The 15,602-nt window shown below is 43.3% G+C and overlaps 1 protein-coding gene across 2 annotated transcripts; it reads right to left on the bottom strand.

The window, feature by feature from the left end:
• Positions 1 to 1,183: 1,183 nt before the first annotated feature.
• Positions 1,184 to 13,466, bottom strand: Raet1d (retinoic acid early transcript delta). 2 transcript variants are annotated; one of them, XM_006512808.3, is made up of 7 exons: positions 13,396 to 13,466; positions 12,966 to 13,056; positions 12,522 to 12,639; positions 4,213 to 4,461; positions 3,697 to 3,960; positions 2,969 to 3,138; positions 1,184 to 1,550 (listed from the first exon to the last, which is right to left on the bottom strand). In XM_006512808.3, the coding sequence occupies exons 3-6, from the start codon at positions 12,610 to 12,612 to the stop codon at positions 2,993 to 2,995; spliced, it is 750 nt and encodes a 249-aa protein (XP_006512871.1). In that variant the 5' UTR covers positions 12,613 to 12,639; positions 12,966 to 13,056; positions 13,396 to 13,466; the 3' UTR covers positions 1,184 to 1,550; positions 2,969 to 2,992. The 2 variants fall into 2 exon arrangements, with proteins under 2 accessions (XP_006512871.1, NP_064414.1); NM_020030.2 differs by having other exon boundaries at positions 1,188 to 1,550; positions 13,418 to 13,433.
• Between the last annotated feature and the right edge of the window lie 2,136 nt (positions 13,467 to 15,602).

Below are 15,602 nucleotides of genomic sequence, written 5' to 3'. Positions count from 1 at the left end.
ACGGGTAAGAAGGACACATGCTCCACTGTGTTCATAGCAGCCTTATTTATAATAGCCAGAAGCTGGAAAGAACCTAGATGCCCCTCAACAGAGGAATGGATACAGAAAATGTGGTACATCTACACAATGGAGTACTACTCAGCTATTAAAAAGAATGAATTTATGAAATTCCTAGCCAAATGGATGGACCTGGAGGGCATCATCCTGAGTGAGGTAACACATTCACAAAGAAACTCACACAATATGTATTCACTGATAAGTGGATATTAGCCCCAAACCTAGGATACCCAAGATATAAGATATAATTTGCTAAACACATGAAACTCAAGGAGAATGAAGACTGAAGTGTGGACACTATGCCCCTCCTTAGATTTGGGAACAAAACACCCATGGAAGGAGTTACAGAGACGGAGTTTGGAGCTGAGATGAAAGGATGGACCATGTAGAGACTGCCATAGCCAGGGATCCACCCCATAATCAGCATCCAAACGCTGACACCATTGCATACACTAGCAAGATTTTATTGAAAGGACGCAGATGTAGCTGACTCTTGTGAGACTATGCCGGGGCCCAGCAAACACAGAAGTACAGTGAATCTTGATGAGCAGAAATGGTCTATGGTTTTAGAGCTTTATTGAAGAAAAGCAGAGAGAAAGAAGATAGAAAGAGAGAGACTGGCCATGGTCATGTGGAGAGTGGTCATGTGGAGAGAAGGGGGAGAAGGGAGAGGGAGAAGGAGAGCTAGACTTAAGAGCTTAAGAGAGAAAGGAGGGACCAAGCAGCTCCTTTTATAGTGTGCTGGGATTCCTTGTTGTTGCCAGGTAACTGTGAGGGTGGAGTCTAGCCAGAATTCCAGGAGTTTGGGACATCAGGCTCTGTCACAGGATTATGGAGTTGGGAGCTCCATGGTGTCAGGCACCTGTGTCTGGGAACTTGGCTCACTGTTCCGTCCCTTGTAGAGTTTTCTACTGGGTCTCTGGAGTAAGTATTGCTCAACCAAAACACAGGCTGCCTTTCACGGTCCCACAGAAAAGGATCACCAAAATGGGCTGGACCCTCCCCCTGATTACTAGTTAAGAAAATGCCCTTCAGGGTGGTCTTAATGGAAGCATTTAAAAATTGGGGTTCTTTTCTAGCATATAATTTCACCATATGTCAAATTGATATAAACTTCTGGAGCACATACCTTAAATTTACCAGTTTTATTAGATGTTGCTGTATTGCCTGGCATTTTTTTAGACGGACCTGGACGTCCTCCATCATACATTGCTACAAACGATGTGATAACTGGCCATGACAGTCATTTTAAAATGTGTTTTCCTTTTTGATTCTGAAACAATCAACTTTATTGTGAAGCTTACTGTGGGACTTGCCCTGGGTTTAATAATATTCAAACTATATTCTTTTATTAAGAAATGTATTAGAGGAGGGAGATAAGGCTCAGTAGCAAAGAGCACTTGCTGTTCTTGGAGAGGTCCTGGATTCAGTTCCCAGTATTGGAAACCAACTGTAACTCCAGTTCCACAGGATCCGATGCCCTCCTCTGGCCTCTGCAAGCACCAGGGACACATGTCAAATACAGACATACATACAGGCAAAATACTCATGTCCATTAAGAATAAAAACTAGTCAATCTTTTAACAATGTACTTGCACATTAATTATACATGATAATTGGTTTCACTATGATGTGTTCATATACTATGTGTGTATAACATGTGTGTAAGATACTTTGGTCACATCAACCCTCCAGTCACCTCTCATTTCCCCTGCCCACTCCCACCATTGCTCTCCTCTCCCCAATGACTTGACCTCTACTTTCATGGGAACTCTCTTTAACTTAAAAAAAACCTAAGAATCAAATGACTTAATTTGGACTTATTTATAGGCGTGTGTGCAAGGAGTTATTTGCAGGAATACTCACTCCCTACTATTGACCACACCAATGAATACAATCAGCTCTGGCACCATTAACTGTAAAAAATTCTCAGCAATTGAGTAACCTCATGAGGCCTTGTGGCTCCATGAATAGATGACTGACAGGCCTGCACTTCTGCAGGGATCATGCAAGTTCTCAGAGCTGCTGCGAGTTCAAAGGCACAGCAGTGAGGTCATGGCAGGAGAACAGTGTTCTCCTACATCTCCCCTATGTGGTGAGGTATTTCCTGCATCTTGGATGAGATGATATGGATGTTTGGTTGAGTAAATGCTTTTATCTGCATGCCTTGGGCTTTTATCTGCATGCCTTGGGTTTTTATCTGCATGCCTTAGAAAACATTTTGGTGGTCTGGTTGGGAACCTCTCCTTTTGTCTCCTTAGGGCCCCTTTTCCTCTGTGGCTTGTGGCAATTGATGCAACAGCCCCTGAGCAGCTGACAATTTCTGTCTGGGGAGGTTTTGTAGTGAGAGCTGGACTGTGATTCTGAAAGTAATTAGCTCTTGATCCCAGCTGAGAAGTCTGAAAGTCACTTCTTAGCTTGTACCCTGACATGTCATGACCGCTGACTAACAAAGTTGGTTTAGAGCTCCTGGGCACCAAACCTCCTCTCATATAGACCCATTTCTAGGATCAATAGGCATTATTGCATATAGCATGGAGGGCAGTAAGACAGAGAGAGTTAGTGAGCGGTCCTAATTGGCTGTGTGAAAATACCTTTGCAATTGTTCTGGGAATGAATATAGGCTCAGTGTCCCTACATGGGTCATGATGAGGTACATGCAAGTGAGGTGCTCAGAAGCTTGTTTCAGCCACTTCTTATGGTCTGAGCAGAAGATAGTTTACTGAACGAGAAGGCAGACCTTAACAGTTCAGATTTAGTGGTTAGAGAGATGCTTAGTGGGTAACTGGCATTTGCTATTCCAATATGGGGAGGAGAATTCCCATCCCTAATACCCAGTGGGACACCTATTGAAAGTTCTCTGCAGAACAACTCTACCAAGAACCAAATGAAACCTCAACCTGCTCCTTACCTCCTTGGGTATAATATTTCCTCTTCACATTGCAAATGCAAATGCAAATAATAAAGATATGAAGATGAGTCCCACAGAGATAAATCCTTTCTTAGAAGTAGAGTGGCTGGTAGGTGGAAGCGGGGAAGTTGATGTAAGCTGGGTGATACTGGGGGACCTTGAGGTTGATCCTTTAAAAAAGATAGAAAAGTTCAGGATAAAGTAAAAACACACCTCCATCAGCACCTTCTCTCCCCAGGCAGCCATGAGAGACTCATCTGTAAGAACTATTTTACAAAGTCCCGAGTAGAGAGACATGATACATGATGTCTTTGTAGAGCATATTTCACTACAAAGAAAAGTTAATGTCTAGCAAACCATCACAAAATTTGATAAATGTCCTATGGCTATCACTTTCTGAATGTTGGGGAAATTGATAGTGCTTAATTATGCCAGAGTAAGATAATAAATCCTTTAGAAGTGATGGTGGAGCTGGTGGAATGGCAGCTGTACCTGAGGATGAGAAGGCTGGAAGTTTACAGAGATGCAGACAGACTTGGGGCTCATTAGCAGGCCGTATAAAGCCTTGACAACTAGTTAATAGGGAATGAGAAATACTAGAGTGTGAGAGGGAATGAGGATTCCTCATGGTCATCACTGTCTCTTCAGACAGGAACACTACTCATACATAATTCAGTCAGTCTATCAAATTAGATGAAGTGTCTTCTGATACTCTAGGTAATACCTACTTGGCTTTTCCTTGGACTGCTTTAAGAATTCATCCATTTTCTGACTGCATCCGTGTATCAAGAATTTCAATTGTTTCACAAATTCCCCATCATCTTTCCATTTATTCATGATAACCCCTGATTCATCATTAGCTGATCTCCAGCTCATAATCTCTGTGTAGAAGGTGAAGAAGTAACTGTCACTGATGTTGAATTCCCAGGTGGCACTAGGAGTTTGGCCCTGGCTTTGCGGATAAATCATGGTGACTTGTAAATGTGGGTAACCTGCAAATCAATAAGAAAACCATCATTCTTCATTTCTGATCAGTCCATCACCTCAAGTCTTTCTCTACAAGCTTATGTGTCAGTATCATTTTCATACAACTTGCTCTTGTTACTCATTGTGTACCCTGTGGCTGCAAGGTACCACAAATGCTCAGCTCCTTCACACAAACACATTCACCCCCACATTCCTGCACGTACTCTGCCCTTCCTCTCTTGCCAATGTCTCTGCCTCTGTACTCTATCCATACTTACCATTGGTCTTGTGAGTGTCCACTTTGGTGTTAGACACCTTGTCCCTCAACTTCTGGCACAAATCTTTCAGAGGTTGTGTTAAACATTCCCCCACTTCAGTGGCATTTGCTGTCTCCCCTGGGTCACCTGAAGTCATGGTCTTGTTTATGTTACTTAAATGGAGGATAAGTATTTCACCCACGAAGCACTTCACTTCATCTGCTGGGGTAGGAGCCTTGATGGTCAAGTTGCACCTAAGAGAGTGTGCATCTGTGAGAGAAACATGCAATTGAGTTCCAAAGTGTGACAAGAAAGCCATAGGACTCATGTTTCTGTGATCCCAAGTATTCTTCTGCAGGGTAAAATTCAGGAAGAGAAGACCCTGTTCAAGATGTCCACCAGTGTATAGAGACAGACAAGTAGACCAATGGAATAGAATTGAAGACCCAGAAATGAACCCACACACCTATGGTCACTTGATCTTCGACAAGGGAGCTAAAACCATCCAGTGGAAGAAAGACAGCATTTTCAACAATTGGTGCTGGCACAACTGGTTGTTATCATGTAGAAGAATGCGAATCAATCCATACTTATCTCCTTGTACTAAGGTCAAATCTAAATGGATCAAAGAACATCACATAAAACCAGAGACACTGAAACTTATAGAGGAGAAAGTGGGGAAAAGCCTTGAAGATATGGGCACAGGGGAAAAATTCCTGAACAGAACAGCAATGGCTTGTGCTGTAAGATCGAGAATTGACAAATGGGACCTAATGAAACTCCAAAGTTTCTGCAAGGCAAAAGACACCATCAATAAGACAAAGAGACCACCAACAGATTGGGAAAGGATCTTTACCTATCCTAAATCAGATAGGGAACTAATATCCAACATATATAAAGAACTCAAGAAGATGGACTTCAGAAAATCAAATAACCCCATTAAAAAATGGGGCTCAGAACTGAACAAAGAATTCTCACCTGAGGAATACCGAATGGCAGAGAAGCACCTGAAAAAATGTTCAACATCCTTAATCATCAGGGAAATGCAAATCAAAACAACCCTGAGATTCCACCTCACACCAGTCAGAATGTCTAAGATCAAAAATTCAGGTGACAGCAGATGCTGGCGAGGATGTGGAGAAAGAGGAACACTCCTCCATTGTTGGTGGGATTGCAGGCTTGTACAACCACTCTGGAAATCCGTCTGGCGGTTCCTCAGAAAATTGGACATAGTACTACCGGAGGATCCAGCAATACCTCTCCTGGGCATATATCCAGAAGATGCCCCAGCTGGTAAGAAGGACACATGCTCCACTATGTTCATAGCAGCCTTATTTATTATAGCCAGAAGCTGGAAAGAACCCAGATGCCCCTCAACAGAGGAATGGATACAGAAAATGTGGTACATCTACACAATGGAGTACTACTCAGCTATTAAAAAGAATGAATTTATGAAATTCCTAGCCAAATGGATGGACCTGGAGGGCATCATCCTGAGTGAGGTAACACATTCACAAAGGAACTCACACAATATGTACTCACTGATAAGTGGATATTAGCCCAAAACCTAGGATACCCAAGATATAAGATACAATTTCCTAAACACACGAAACTCAAGAAAAATGAAGACTGAAGTGTGGACACTATGCCCCTCCTTAGAAATGGGAACAAAACACCCTTGGAAGGAGTTACAGAGACAAAGTTTGGAGCTGAGATGAAAGGATGGACCATGTAGAGACTGCCTTATCCAGGGATCCACCCCATAATCAGCATCCAAATGCTGACACCATTGCATACACTAGCAAGATTTTATCGAAAGGACCCAGATGTAGCTGTCTCTTGTGAGACTATGCCGGGGCCTAGCAAACACAGAAGTGGATGCCCACAGTCACCTAATGGATGGATCACAGGGCTCCCAATGGAGGAGCTAGAGAAAGTACCCAAGGAGCTAAAGGGATCTGCAACCCTATAGGTGGATCAACATTATGAAAAAACCAGTACCCCAGAGCTCTTGACTCTAGCTGCATATGTATCAAAAGATGGCCTAGTCAGCCATCACTGGAAAGAGATTCCCATTGGACACACAAACTTTATATGCCCCAGAACAGGGGAACGCCAGTGCCAAAAAGGGGGAGTGGGCGGGTAGGGGAGTGGGGGTGGGTGGGTATGGGGGACTTTTGGTATAGCATTGGAAATGTAAATGAGCTAAATACCTAATAAAAAATTGAAAGGAAAAAAAAAAAAGATGTCCACCAGTTCTGCATCCTATTTTCTGTTCAATCATCGACAGTCTCTGGTTAGTAGAACCCCTCAGATGCACATCATGTTACCTGAAGGACTTATCTCAAAAGTACTTTTAGTGACTTTTATCAAGTGCTGAAGTATAAAGTGTATCAGATATTATTTGTGTTTTAGGGTCTTAAATCTAGCTGAAAATATAGGGGGAAAGGGCCATCTTTTATAAAACAAAAGAACCCACTCCTTCCTGGTAATGAATACCATTATCTGATGCCATCTATCCAGGAGGTGGATGACATGGTCTTGAAAGCAAGGGCAGAAGATCCCATAGATCCAAAGGCAGTACCATTGCCAGAGTCATCCATAGAGAACAAGGCTTTCCATCCCCTGATTAGATGAGGTCTCCCCAGACATGACCGCATATTGCCCCCGATGGGGTAAAAGGCATTCTGTGGATGGGAAAGTGGGAAAGGCTAGGTGGGCAGGGAAGGGACCTGAGCAGGCTGGTTGTTGATGAGCCACATAAGCATTGAAGCTGAGCCTGGTGTCACCTTTAATCCCTTCACTTGGTAGAAAAGGAGAGAAGGGATTGTTTCAGATTCTAGTGTTTGGATAGTATGAAGCCTTAAAACAAGATAAAAACAGATCAAAAGAAGGAGTGGGGAGTTGCACGGGTTCCTTCTGGTCTGATCCACTGCCCTGAGAACCTTGGGCACCAGCTCTGCACCAAGCCCCACATCACCCAGAGGAAGCTCAACTCCCAGGAACTCTAACATGCCCAGTATCATAGGATCATAGGATCTCAGGAGCTTGATCACACCAGGATTTCAGGATCACAGAGACAGCTGGACTCTGAGGAGTTCTGACACAACCAAGTTAACAGAAGGGACAGGCTCCAGTGAGAGACAGTGAATGCAGATAGCACTAGAGATAATCAGATGGCAAGAGGCAAGTGCAAGAACATAAGCAACAGAAACCAAGGTTGCTTGGCATCATCAGAACCCAGTTCTCCCATCATAGCAAGTCCTGGATACACCATCACATCAGAAAAGCAAGATTCAGGTTTAAAATCACTTCTCATGATGATGATAGGGGACTTTAAGAAGGACATAAATAACTCCCTTAAAGGAATACAGGAGAACACAGGTAAACAGCTAGAAGCCCTTAAAGAGGAAACACAAAAATCCCTTAAAGAATAACAAGAAAACACAACCAAACAGGTGAAAGGAATTAAACAAAACCATTCAATATCTAAAAATGTAGGTAGAAACAATAAAGAAATCACAAAGTGAAACTGCCCGGGAGATAGAAAACTTAGGAAAGAGATCAGGAGTCAGAGACTCAAGCATCATCAACAGAATAGAGATAGAAGAGAGAATCTCAGGTGCAGAAGATACCATAGAAAACATTGACACAACAGTCAAAGAAAATGCAAAATGCAAAAAAAAAGGAAAAAGCAGAAAATAATCACACTCAGGACTGAAATCAGCCAAGTAGAAACAGAAAGAACTATACAAAGAATCAACCAAACCAGGAGCTGGTTCTTTGAGGAAATAAACAAGATAGATAAACCCTAGCGAGGCAGTGATGGTGCACGCCTTTAATCCCAGCACTTGAGAGGCAGGGGCAGGTGGATTTCTGAGTTCGAGGCCAGCCTGGTCTACAGAGTGAGTTCCAGGACAGCCAGGGCTACACAGAGAAACCCTGTCTCGAAAAACAAACAAACAAACAACAACAAAAAAGGTAGATAGACCCTTAGCCAGACTAACCAGAGGGCACAGAGACAGTATTCAGATTAATAAAATCAGAAATGAATGGGGAGACATAACAACAGACACCAAGGAAATACAAAAAAATCAATACATCCTACTACAGAAGCCTATACTCAACAAAACTGCAGATCCTGGATGACATGGACAACCTCCTAGAAATTTAACAGGAAACAAAGTTAAATGGGGATAAGATAAACCAGCTAAACAGTCCAATAAGGCCAAAGAAACAGCAGCAGTTATTAAAAGTCTCCCAATCAAAAAAAAGTCAGGTTTTTTTTTTTTTTGGATCAGATGGTTTTAGTACAGAATTCTATCAGACCTTCAAAGAATACCTAATACCAATTCTCATCAAACTATTCCACAAAATAGAAACAGAAGGCACTCTACCCAATTCATGCTATGAAGCCACAATTACTCTTATAGCTAAACCACACAAAGACTCAACAAAGAGAGAGAACTTCAGATCAATTTTCCTTATGAATATCAATGCAAAAATACTCAATAAAATTCTTGAAAACTGAATCCAAGAACACATCAAAACAATGATCCATCATGATCAAGTAGGTTTTACCCAGGAATCTAGGAATGGTCCATCAAAATAATCCACTATATAAACAAACTCGAAGGAAAAACAAAACAAAACATGTGATAATCTCATTCAATGTTGAGAAAGCATTTGAAAAAATTCAACACCCCTTCATGATACAAACCTTGGAAAGATCAGGAATTGAAGGCCCACACCTAAACATAGTAAAAGCAATATATAGCAAACCAGTAGCCAACATCAAACTAGACAGAGAGAAACTTGAAGCAATCCCACTAAAATCAGAACTAGACAAAGCTGTCCATTCTATATAGTACTTGAAATTCTAGCTAGAGCAATTGAACAACAAAAGGAGGTCAAAGGGATACAAATCGAAAAAGAAGAAGGCAAAATATCACTATTTGCAGAGATATGATTGTATACTTAAGTGACCCTAAAAATTCCATCAGAGACCTCATAAACCTGATAAGCAACTTCAGCAAAGTGGCTGGATATAAAAATTAACCCAAACAAATCAGCAGCCTTCCTCTACTCAAAGGGTAAACAGGCTGAGAAAGAAATTATGGAAACAACACCTTTCACAATAGTCACAAATAATATAAAATTCCTTGGTGTGACTAATCATACAAGTGAAAGATCTGTGTACTGGCTAGTTTTATGTCAACTTGACACAGCTGGAGTTATCACAGAGAAAAGGGCTTCAGTTGAGGAAATGCCTCCATGAGATCCAACTGTAAGGCATTTTCTCAATTAGTGATCAAGGGGGAAAGGCCCCTTGTGGGTGGGACCATCTCTGGGCTGGTAGTCTTGGTTCTATAAGAGAGCAGGCTGAGCAAGCCAGGGGAAGCAAGCCAGTAAAGAACATCCCTCCGTGGCCTCTGCTCAGCTCCTGCTTCCTGACCTGCTTGAGTTCCAGTCCTGACTTCCTTTAGTGATGAACAGCAATGTGGAAGAGTAAGCTGAATAAACCCTTTCCTCCCCAACTTGCTTCTTGGTCATGATGTTTGTGCAAGAATAGAAACCCTGACTAAGACAATCTGTATGACAAGAACTTCAAGTCTCTGAAGAAAGAAACCAAAGAAGATTTCAGAAGATGGAAAGATCTCCCATGCTAATGAATTGGTAGGATTAACATAGTAAAGTGCCCATCTTGTCGAAAACAACCTATAGATTCAATGCAATCCCCATCAAAATTCCAATTCAATTCTTCATATAGTTAGAAAGAACAACTTGCAAATTCATTTGGACTAACAAAAAACCCAGGAAAGCTAAAACTATTCTCAACAATAAAAAAAACTTCTGGGGAAATTACCATCCCTAACCTCAAGCTGTATTACAGAGCATTAGTGATAAAAACTGCATGATATTGGTATAGTGACAGGCAGGTAGATCAATGGGACAGAATTGGTGACCCAGAAATGAACCCACACACCTATCGTCACTTGATCTTTGACAAAGGAGCTAAAACCACCCAGTGTCAAAAGGACAACATTGTCAACAAAAAGTGCTGGTTCAACTGGTGGTCAGTGTGTCAAAGAATACAAATTGATCCATCCTTATCTCCCTGTACAAAGCTCAGATCCAAGTGGATCAAGGACTTCCATTTAAAACCAGATACACTAAATCTAATAGAAGAAAAAGTGGGGAAGGTCCTCGAACACATGGTCAGAGGGGAAAACTTCCTGAACACAACACCAATGGCTTATGCTCTAAGATCAAGAATTGACAAATGGGACCTCACAAAATTGCAAAGCTTTTGTAAGGCAAAGGACACTGTCAATAGGACAAAAGGGTAACTAACAGATTGGGGAAAGATCTTTACCAATCCTACATCCAATAGAGGGCTAATATCCAATATATACAAAGAAATCAAGAAATCAGACTCCAGAGAATCAAATAACCCTATTAAAAATGGGGTACAGAGATAAACAAAGAATTCTCAACCAAGGAAAATGAAATGGTCAAGAAGCACTTAAAGAAATGTTCAACATCCTTAGTCATCAGGGAAATGCAAATCTAAACAACCCCAAGATACCACCTCACACCAGCCAGAATGGCTAAGATCAAAAACTCAGGTGACAGCAGATGCTGGCAAGGATATGCAAAAAGAGGAATACTCCTCCACTGTTGGTAGCTGGTACAACAACTCTGGAAACCAGCCTGGCCGGTCCTCAGAAAATTGGAAATATATCTACCAGAAGACCCAGCAATACCACACCTGGGCATATACCCAAAAGATATCCCAACATGTAATAAAGACAGATGTTCCACTATGCTTTTTTGCACCCATATTTGTAATACCCAGAGCTGGAAACAACCTAGATGTCCTTCAACAGAGGAATGGATATGGAAAATGTGGTACATTTACACAATGGAGTACTACTCAGCTATTAAAAACAATGACTTCATGAAATTCTTAGGCAAATGCATGGGACTAGAATATATGATCCTGAATGAGGTAACCCAATCACAAAAGAACACACATGGTACGCACTAGCTGATAAGTGATTAGCCCAAAAGCTCAGAATACCCAAGATACAATTCACAGACCACATGAAGTTCAAGAAGGAAGACCAGCGTGTGGGCCCTTCTGTTCTTTTTAGAAGGGATAACAAAATACTCACAGGAGCAAATATGGAGACACAGTGTGGAGCAGAGACTGAAGGAAAGGCTATCTAGAGACTGCCCCACCTGGGGATTCATCCCATATACAGACACAAAACCCAGACACTATTGTGGATGCCAAAAAGTGATTGCTGACAGGAGCATTATACAGCTGTCTCCTGAGAGGCTATGCCAGAGTCTGACATATACAGAGATGAATCTTTGCAGACAACAATTGAACTAATCACAGGGTCCCCAATGGGGGAGTTAGAGAAAGAACTGAAGGAGCTGAAGGGGTTTGCAACCCCATAGGAAGAACAGCAGTACCAACCAACCAGAACTACCAGGATCTAAATTACCAACCAAAGAATACACATGGAGGGACCCATGGCTCCAGCTGCATATGTAGCAGAGGATGGCCTTGTGGGGCATCAATGGGAGAAGAGGCCCTTGATCCTGTGAAGACCTGATGTCCCAGTGTAGGGGAATTTGAGGTTGGGGAGGCAAGAGTATGTGGGTGAGTGGGGGTACACCTTCAGAGAAGCAGGAGGAGGGGGGATAGGACTGGGTGCTTCAGGGGTGTGGTGGGGGCATCTAGAAAGGTGATAACACTTAAAATGTAAAAAAAAAAAAATCCAATTAAAAAATGACTAAGAAAAAGGAGGAGGGGTGGGGAGGCTTCCTTGTTCCTGGAAGCATCTGTTGTGATCTCCTGGACAAATACCATGGGAAAGTGAGAAGAAAGGTCAATTGCAAAGAGTTTCGTGAATGGCAGAAGGCTTGTGAGGAATCCCTTGGGAAGGCAGTCTCTAGCACAGCCTGCCTTAGGTCCAAGACTGTCTCCTGGTCTTGCACTGCTCCCAACACACCCAATCCTAGTCACTGGGTTTTAGGCTTCCTATAGACCCAGATGATTCTGAGGGCATCACCAGGTACACCCTCCTGCCCTGTTGGTTCTTCATTCCTGCCCCTCCCCCACACTGTAACTTTTCCCTTATCTCTTCAATCCACTGAAGCCTGGGTCATGGAAAGCCAGAGTTCCCAGTTGCTGTGGTGCTGGACTGAAGAGTGGGAAACCCTGGAGTTTTTGGTACCCCAGGCCTGGGAACTGACTTAAGCCAGTTTCCTGTTCCTTGCAGCAACCCTGGACCATATAGGCCCAGGGAACTCACCATCTAGCCCGTTGGTGTATCCATAGCTCAGTAGAATTAACAGCTTCTGAATCATAAAATGATGGCGCTTGGTCACTGCTGCCTTGGCCATGGTTTCTTCTGACAGATGTGACTGTGGCTGCAGGGAGAATGGGGAAGTTAGCATGCCCCTGCTGTAGCCCCAGTGCAGACTAAAGCAAGAGTTCCAGGCACCTGGCTGTGAATTAGGGCCTTCTCTGCTCTGACCCTGCATCTCCCCAATCCACTTTTCCTTAAATTTCTTAGGGGATCACTCCTGTGCCTTGTGGCTTGGAAACTCCCTCTCTGCAAATCTTGGCCCCTCTCACACTGGGTCAAACTGAGGTTGCAGCTAGGAACCTGACTACTAACCAACTAAAAATCCTGAGGACAGAGTTGTACTAGGCTCCCGTGCCCCACCCGCGGTCCCTTCTTCATCTCACTCACCAACAGCTGGGCCCTCAGGGACTATTGGCAATAGTGTCAGGAAAGGTGAAGAAAGAAAAAAGTTGGTGTCTTGAACTGCAGCCTCTGAAATCTGCAACAAGAGTTGAAACATTTATGCGGGGCCACACCCACAGCCTTGAGTACCTAGAGGAGTTAACAAATCTTTGCTCTAGCCACTTCCCCTGATTCTTCTCTAGTTTCAAGTCAGTCTCCTCTGGACCATCCTTCTAGGATGGCCTGGGATCCCCAGGCAGCTGTTCCTCACTTCCCTCTGTGCTTCCCGTCTCTGTCTCATTTCTCCTCCCTCAGAGAAATTTTGTCCCTTCCCTATCACCCTCTCACGTCTTTTGTACCCTCAAATATTTGTTGTCCCACTGCTTTCCCACCCCCAACTCTCCTTAGTCCCTTCTCCCCATCCCGTTACCCTCACCCTCCGCAATAGCTCTGCTCACCGCCACCCCTCTTCCCTCCAAACCCTCCCGCTTCCTCCCAACCCCGCCCCTTCCGTCTAACCCCACCCCCTCTTCCCCCTCGCGCCAGCGAATGCTGGTGCTTTTCTGTTTAGCTCTGTCCTAGGGGAATCTAAGACCTCGTGAAAAGTTCTGCAGTCGCAGTTTTCTTCCAATTAGAAGCTTCTTCTGGGGCCTGAAAAGATGCTCAGAGGTTAAGAGCACACACTGCCCTTTTGGGACCCAGGTTGGATTTCCTGCACTCACCGAGCAGCTCACAACCTTCTGTGACTGCTGCTCCAGGGGATTCCAGGCAGGTTTCTGACCTCTGCACACACTGCATACACATGGTGTAGAAACACAGAGAAAAAAAAACTCATGCAATGGAGATAAAAATAACTGAATCTTTTTCTTTCTGTTGTAGAACAGGCTTCTGCATAGGGAAAGTCCAGGTCCCTGGCAGATCATGTGGGAGTCACTTTTTTTTTCCCCAGTCTGTTTTACAGCTGCACTGTATATTTGCAAAGGTGTGTGTGTGTGTGTGTGTGTGTGTGTGTGTGTGTGTGTGCTTACAGGGCAGAGATTAACCGTGTGTGTGTGTGTGTGTGTGTGTGTGTGTGTGTGTGTGTGTGCGTGTGTGTGTATCCACAGGTTCCATGCATGTTGCTTTAAGACACAGGGTCATTTACTAGCCCCAGCTGTCTGTGTTGGTAACCATGTCAGAGACCCAGATCTGAAACCCACATGTCCTAGAACTCCCTCTGGAGGCATTTCCAAAGAGGTGTCTTTTCTCTTAGGAGTTCCTCTTTTCTGACTTTCCAAATCCTTTGTCCACAGCTATACCATCAGCCCCATGCATTTATCCACTAATGTTACATCAGGCCCTTGGAAGCAAATTTGTGAATCTGTTCTCATTTGTGTGTGTGTATGGGGGTGTGTGGGTATGAGTGTGTGGTGGATTATTAGATAAGTACATATACAAGACAGAGGTGACATTTTGGTGAAGATTCACTGGTGCCATCTAACTTGTGGGTTATTCCAGGTAAAGATGCTCAGAGCTTGCCTGTGTGGGATGAGCCACAGCTAATGACTGCCTCTGTTGAGTCTGATAGACCCCCTATGTAGTCCCCACACATTGGCTTGGGGACTTCCTGCAGGGAACTCAGAGCAGCTGTCCCTCCTCCATGCTGAGGCTGATCTACCTGACTGAGGTGAGCATGTCTCTCCTATGGAAACACTCTGATGAAGCACAGTCACTCACCTTCTCTGTCCTTTGAGCTTCTTGCTAGAGTGCTCCCAGCTGTGTTCAAGTAGTTGCTTATGTGCCATTTGGTCTGTGGGTCCAGCTGTGAGCTGCACCTATAACGATGCCTTACTCAGATTTAAGTGTATTTTGTGTAAGAATTTCGCATGATAATATCCTTCAAAGGGTGCCATCTTAGTTGGCTTATAAGTATGTAAAAGTTCATATTATTTTAAAATTGATTCTATACAAGTGTGAATATATAGAAACCTTGAACTATGCCACCAAACAATTTAGGTGTGATGTTTCCATGTTTTAGTGAGTAAGAATTTACCCTGACATATCATGCTCCAGCTGCATCCTCTCTGTCGAGGGCAGCAGTGGTTGATGTGGACATCCAGGCTTTTAAGGCTGGAAGAGAAAAGCCTAAATTGTGTCAAGACTCTTTCTTATAACAGAAAGTACAAGAGGAAGAACCACAGAGACTGAGAAGACACAACAGTTAGAGGTGGATTGCTGATAAAAAGAATACTTTCATATAAACATGGAAGTCAATGATCAGGTTTTATGATTTCTTTTTTTTTTTTTTAAATATGGTGGTGGGTAGTCTTTGTTAACTTGCCACAAACTAAAGTCATCTGAGAGGAGGAAATCTCAACTGAGAAAATGCCACCATAAGATCAGACTGTAGGCAATTCTGTAAGGCACTTTTCTAGTTAGTGATCGATTACTGGTGGGGGTCCAGGCCACTGTGGAGAAGCCATCCCTGGACTGGTAGTCTGGGGAGCTATAAGAAACAGGCTGTGCAAGCCAGGAGTATCAAGACACGAGTCAGGACCCCTTCATTATCCCTGCATCTGCTCCTGCCTCCAGGTTCCTGCCCTTTTCGAGTTCTTCTCCTGATTTATTTGGTGATAAACAGTGATATGGAAGTATAAGCCAAAA

This window comes from Mus musculus, chromosome 10 (assembly GCF_000001635.26).
Source record: "Mus musculus strain C57BL/6J chromosome 10, GRCm38.p6 C57BL/6J".
NCBI lineage: Eukaryota > Metazoa > Chordata > Mammalia > Rodentia > Muridae > Mus > Mus musculus.
This window is presented reverse-complemented; position numbering and strand designations above follow the sequence as displayed.

Excerpts from the sequence above, each read along its gene's own strand:
- Raet1d (XM_006512808.3), bottom strand. The coding sequence starts at position 12,612 with ATGGCCAAGGCAGCAGTGACCAAGCGCCATCATTTTATGATTCAGAAG. Across the intron at positions 4,462-12,521 it reads ATACACCAACGGGCTAGATG|ATGCACACTCTCTTAGGTGC; the intron begins GTGAGTTCCCTG and ends TTTCTCTCACAG. Across the intron at positions 3,961-4,212 it reads GGACACTCACAAGACCAATG|GTTACCCACATTTACAAGTC; the intron begins GTAAGTATGGAT and ends ATTGATTTGCAG.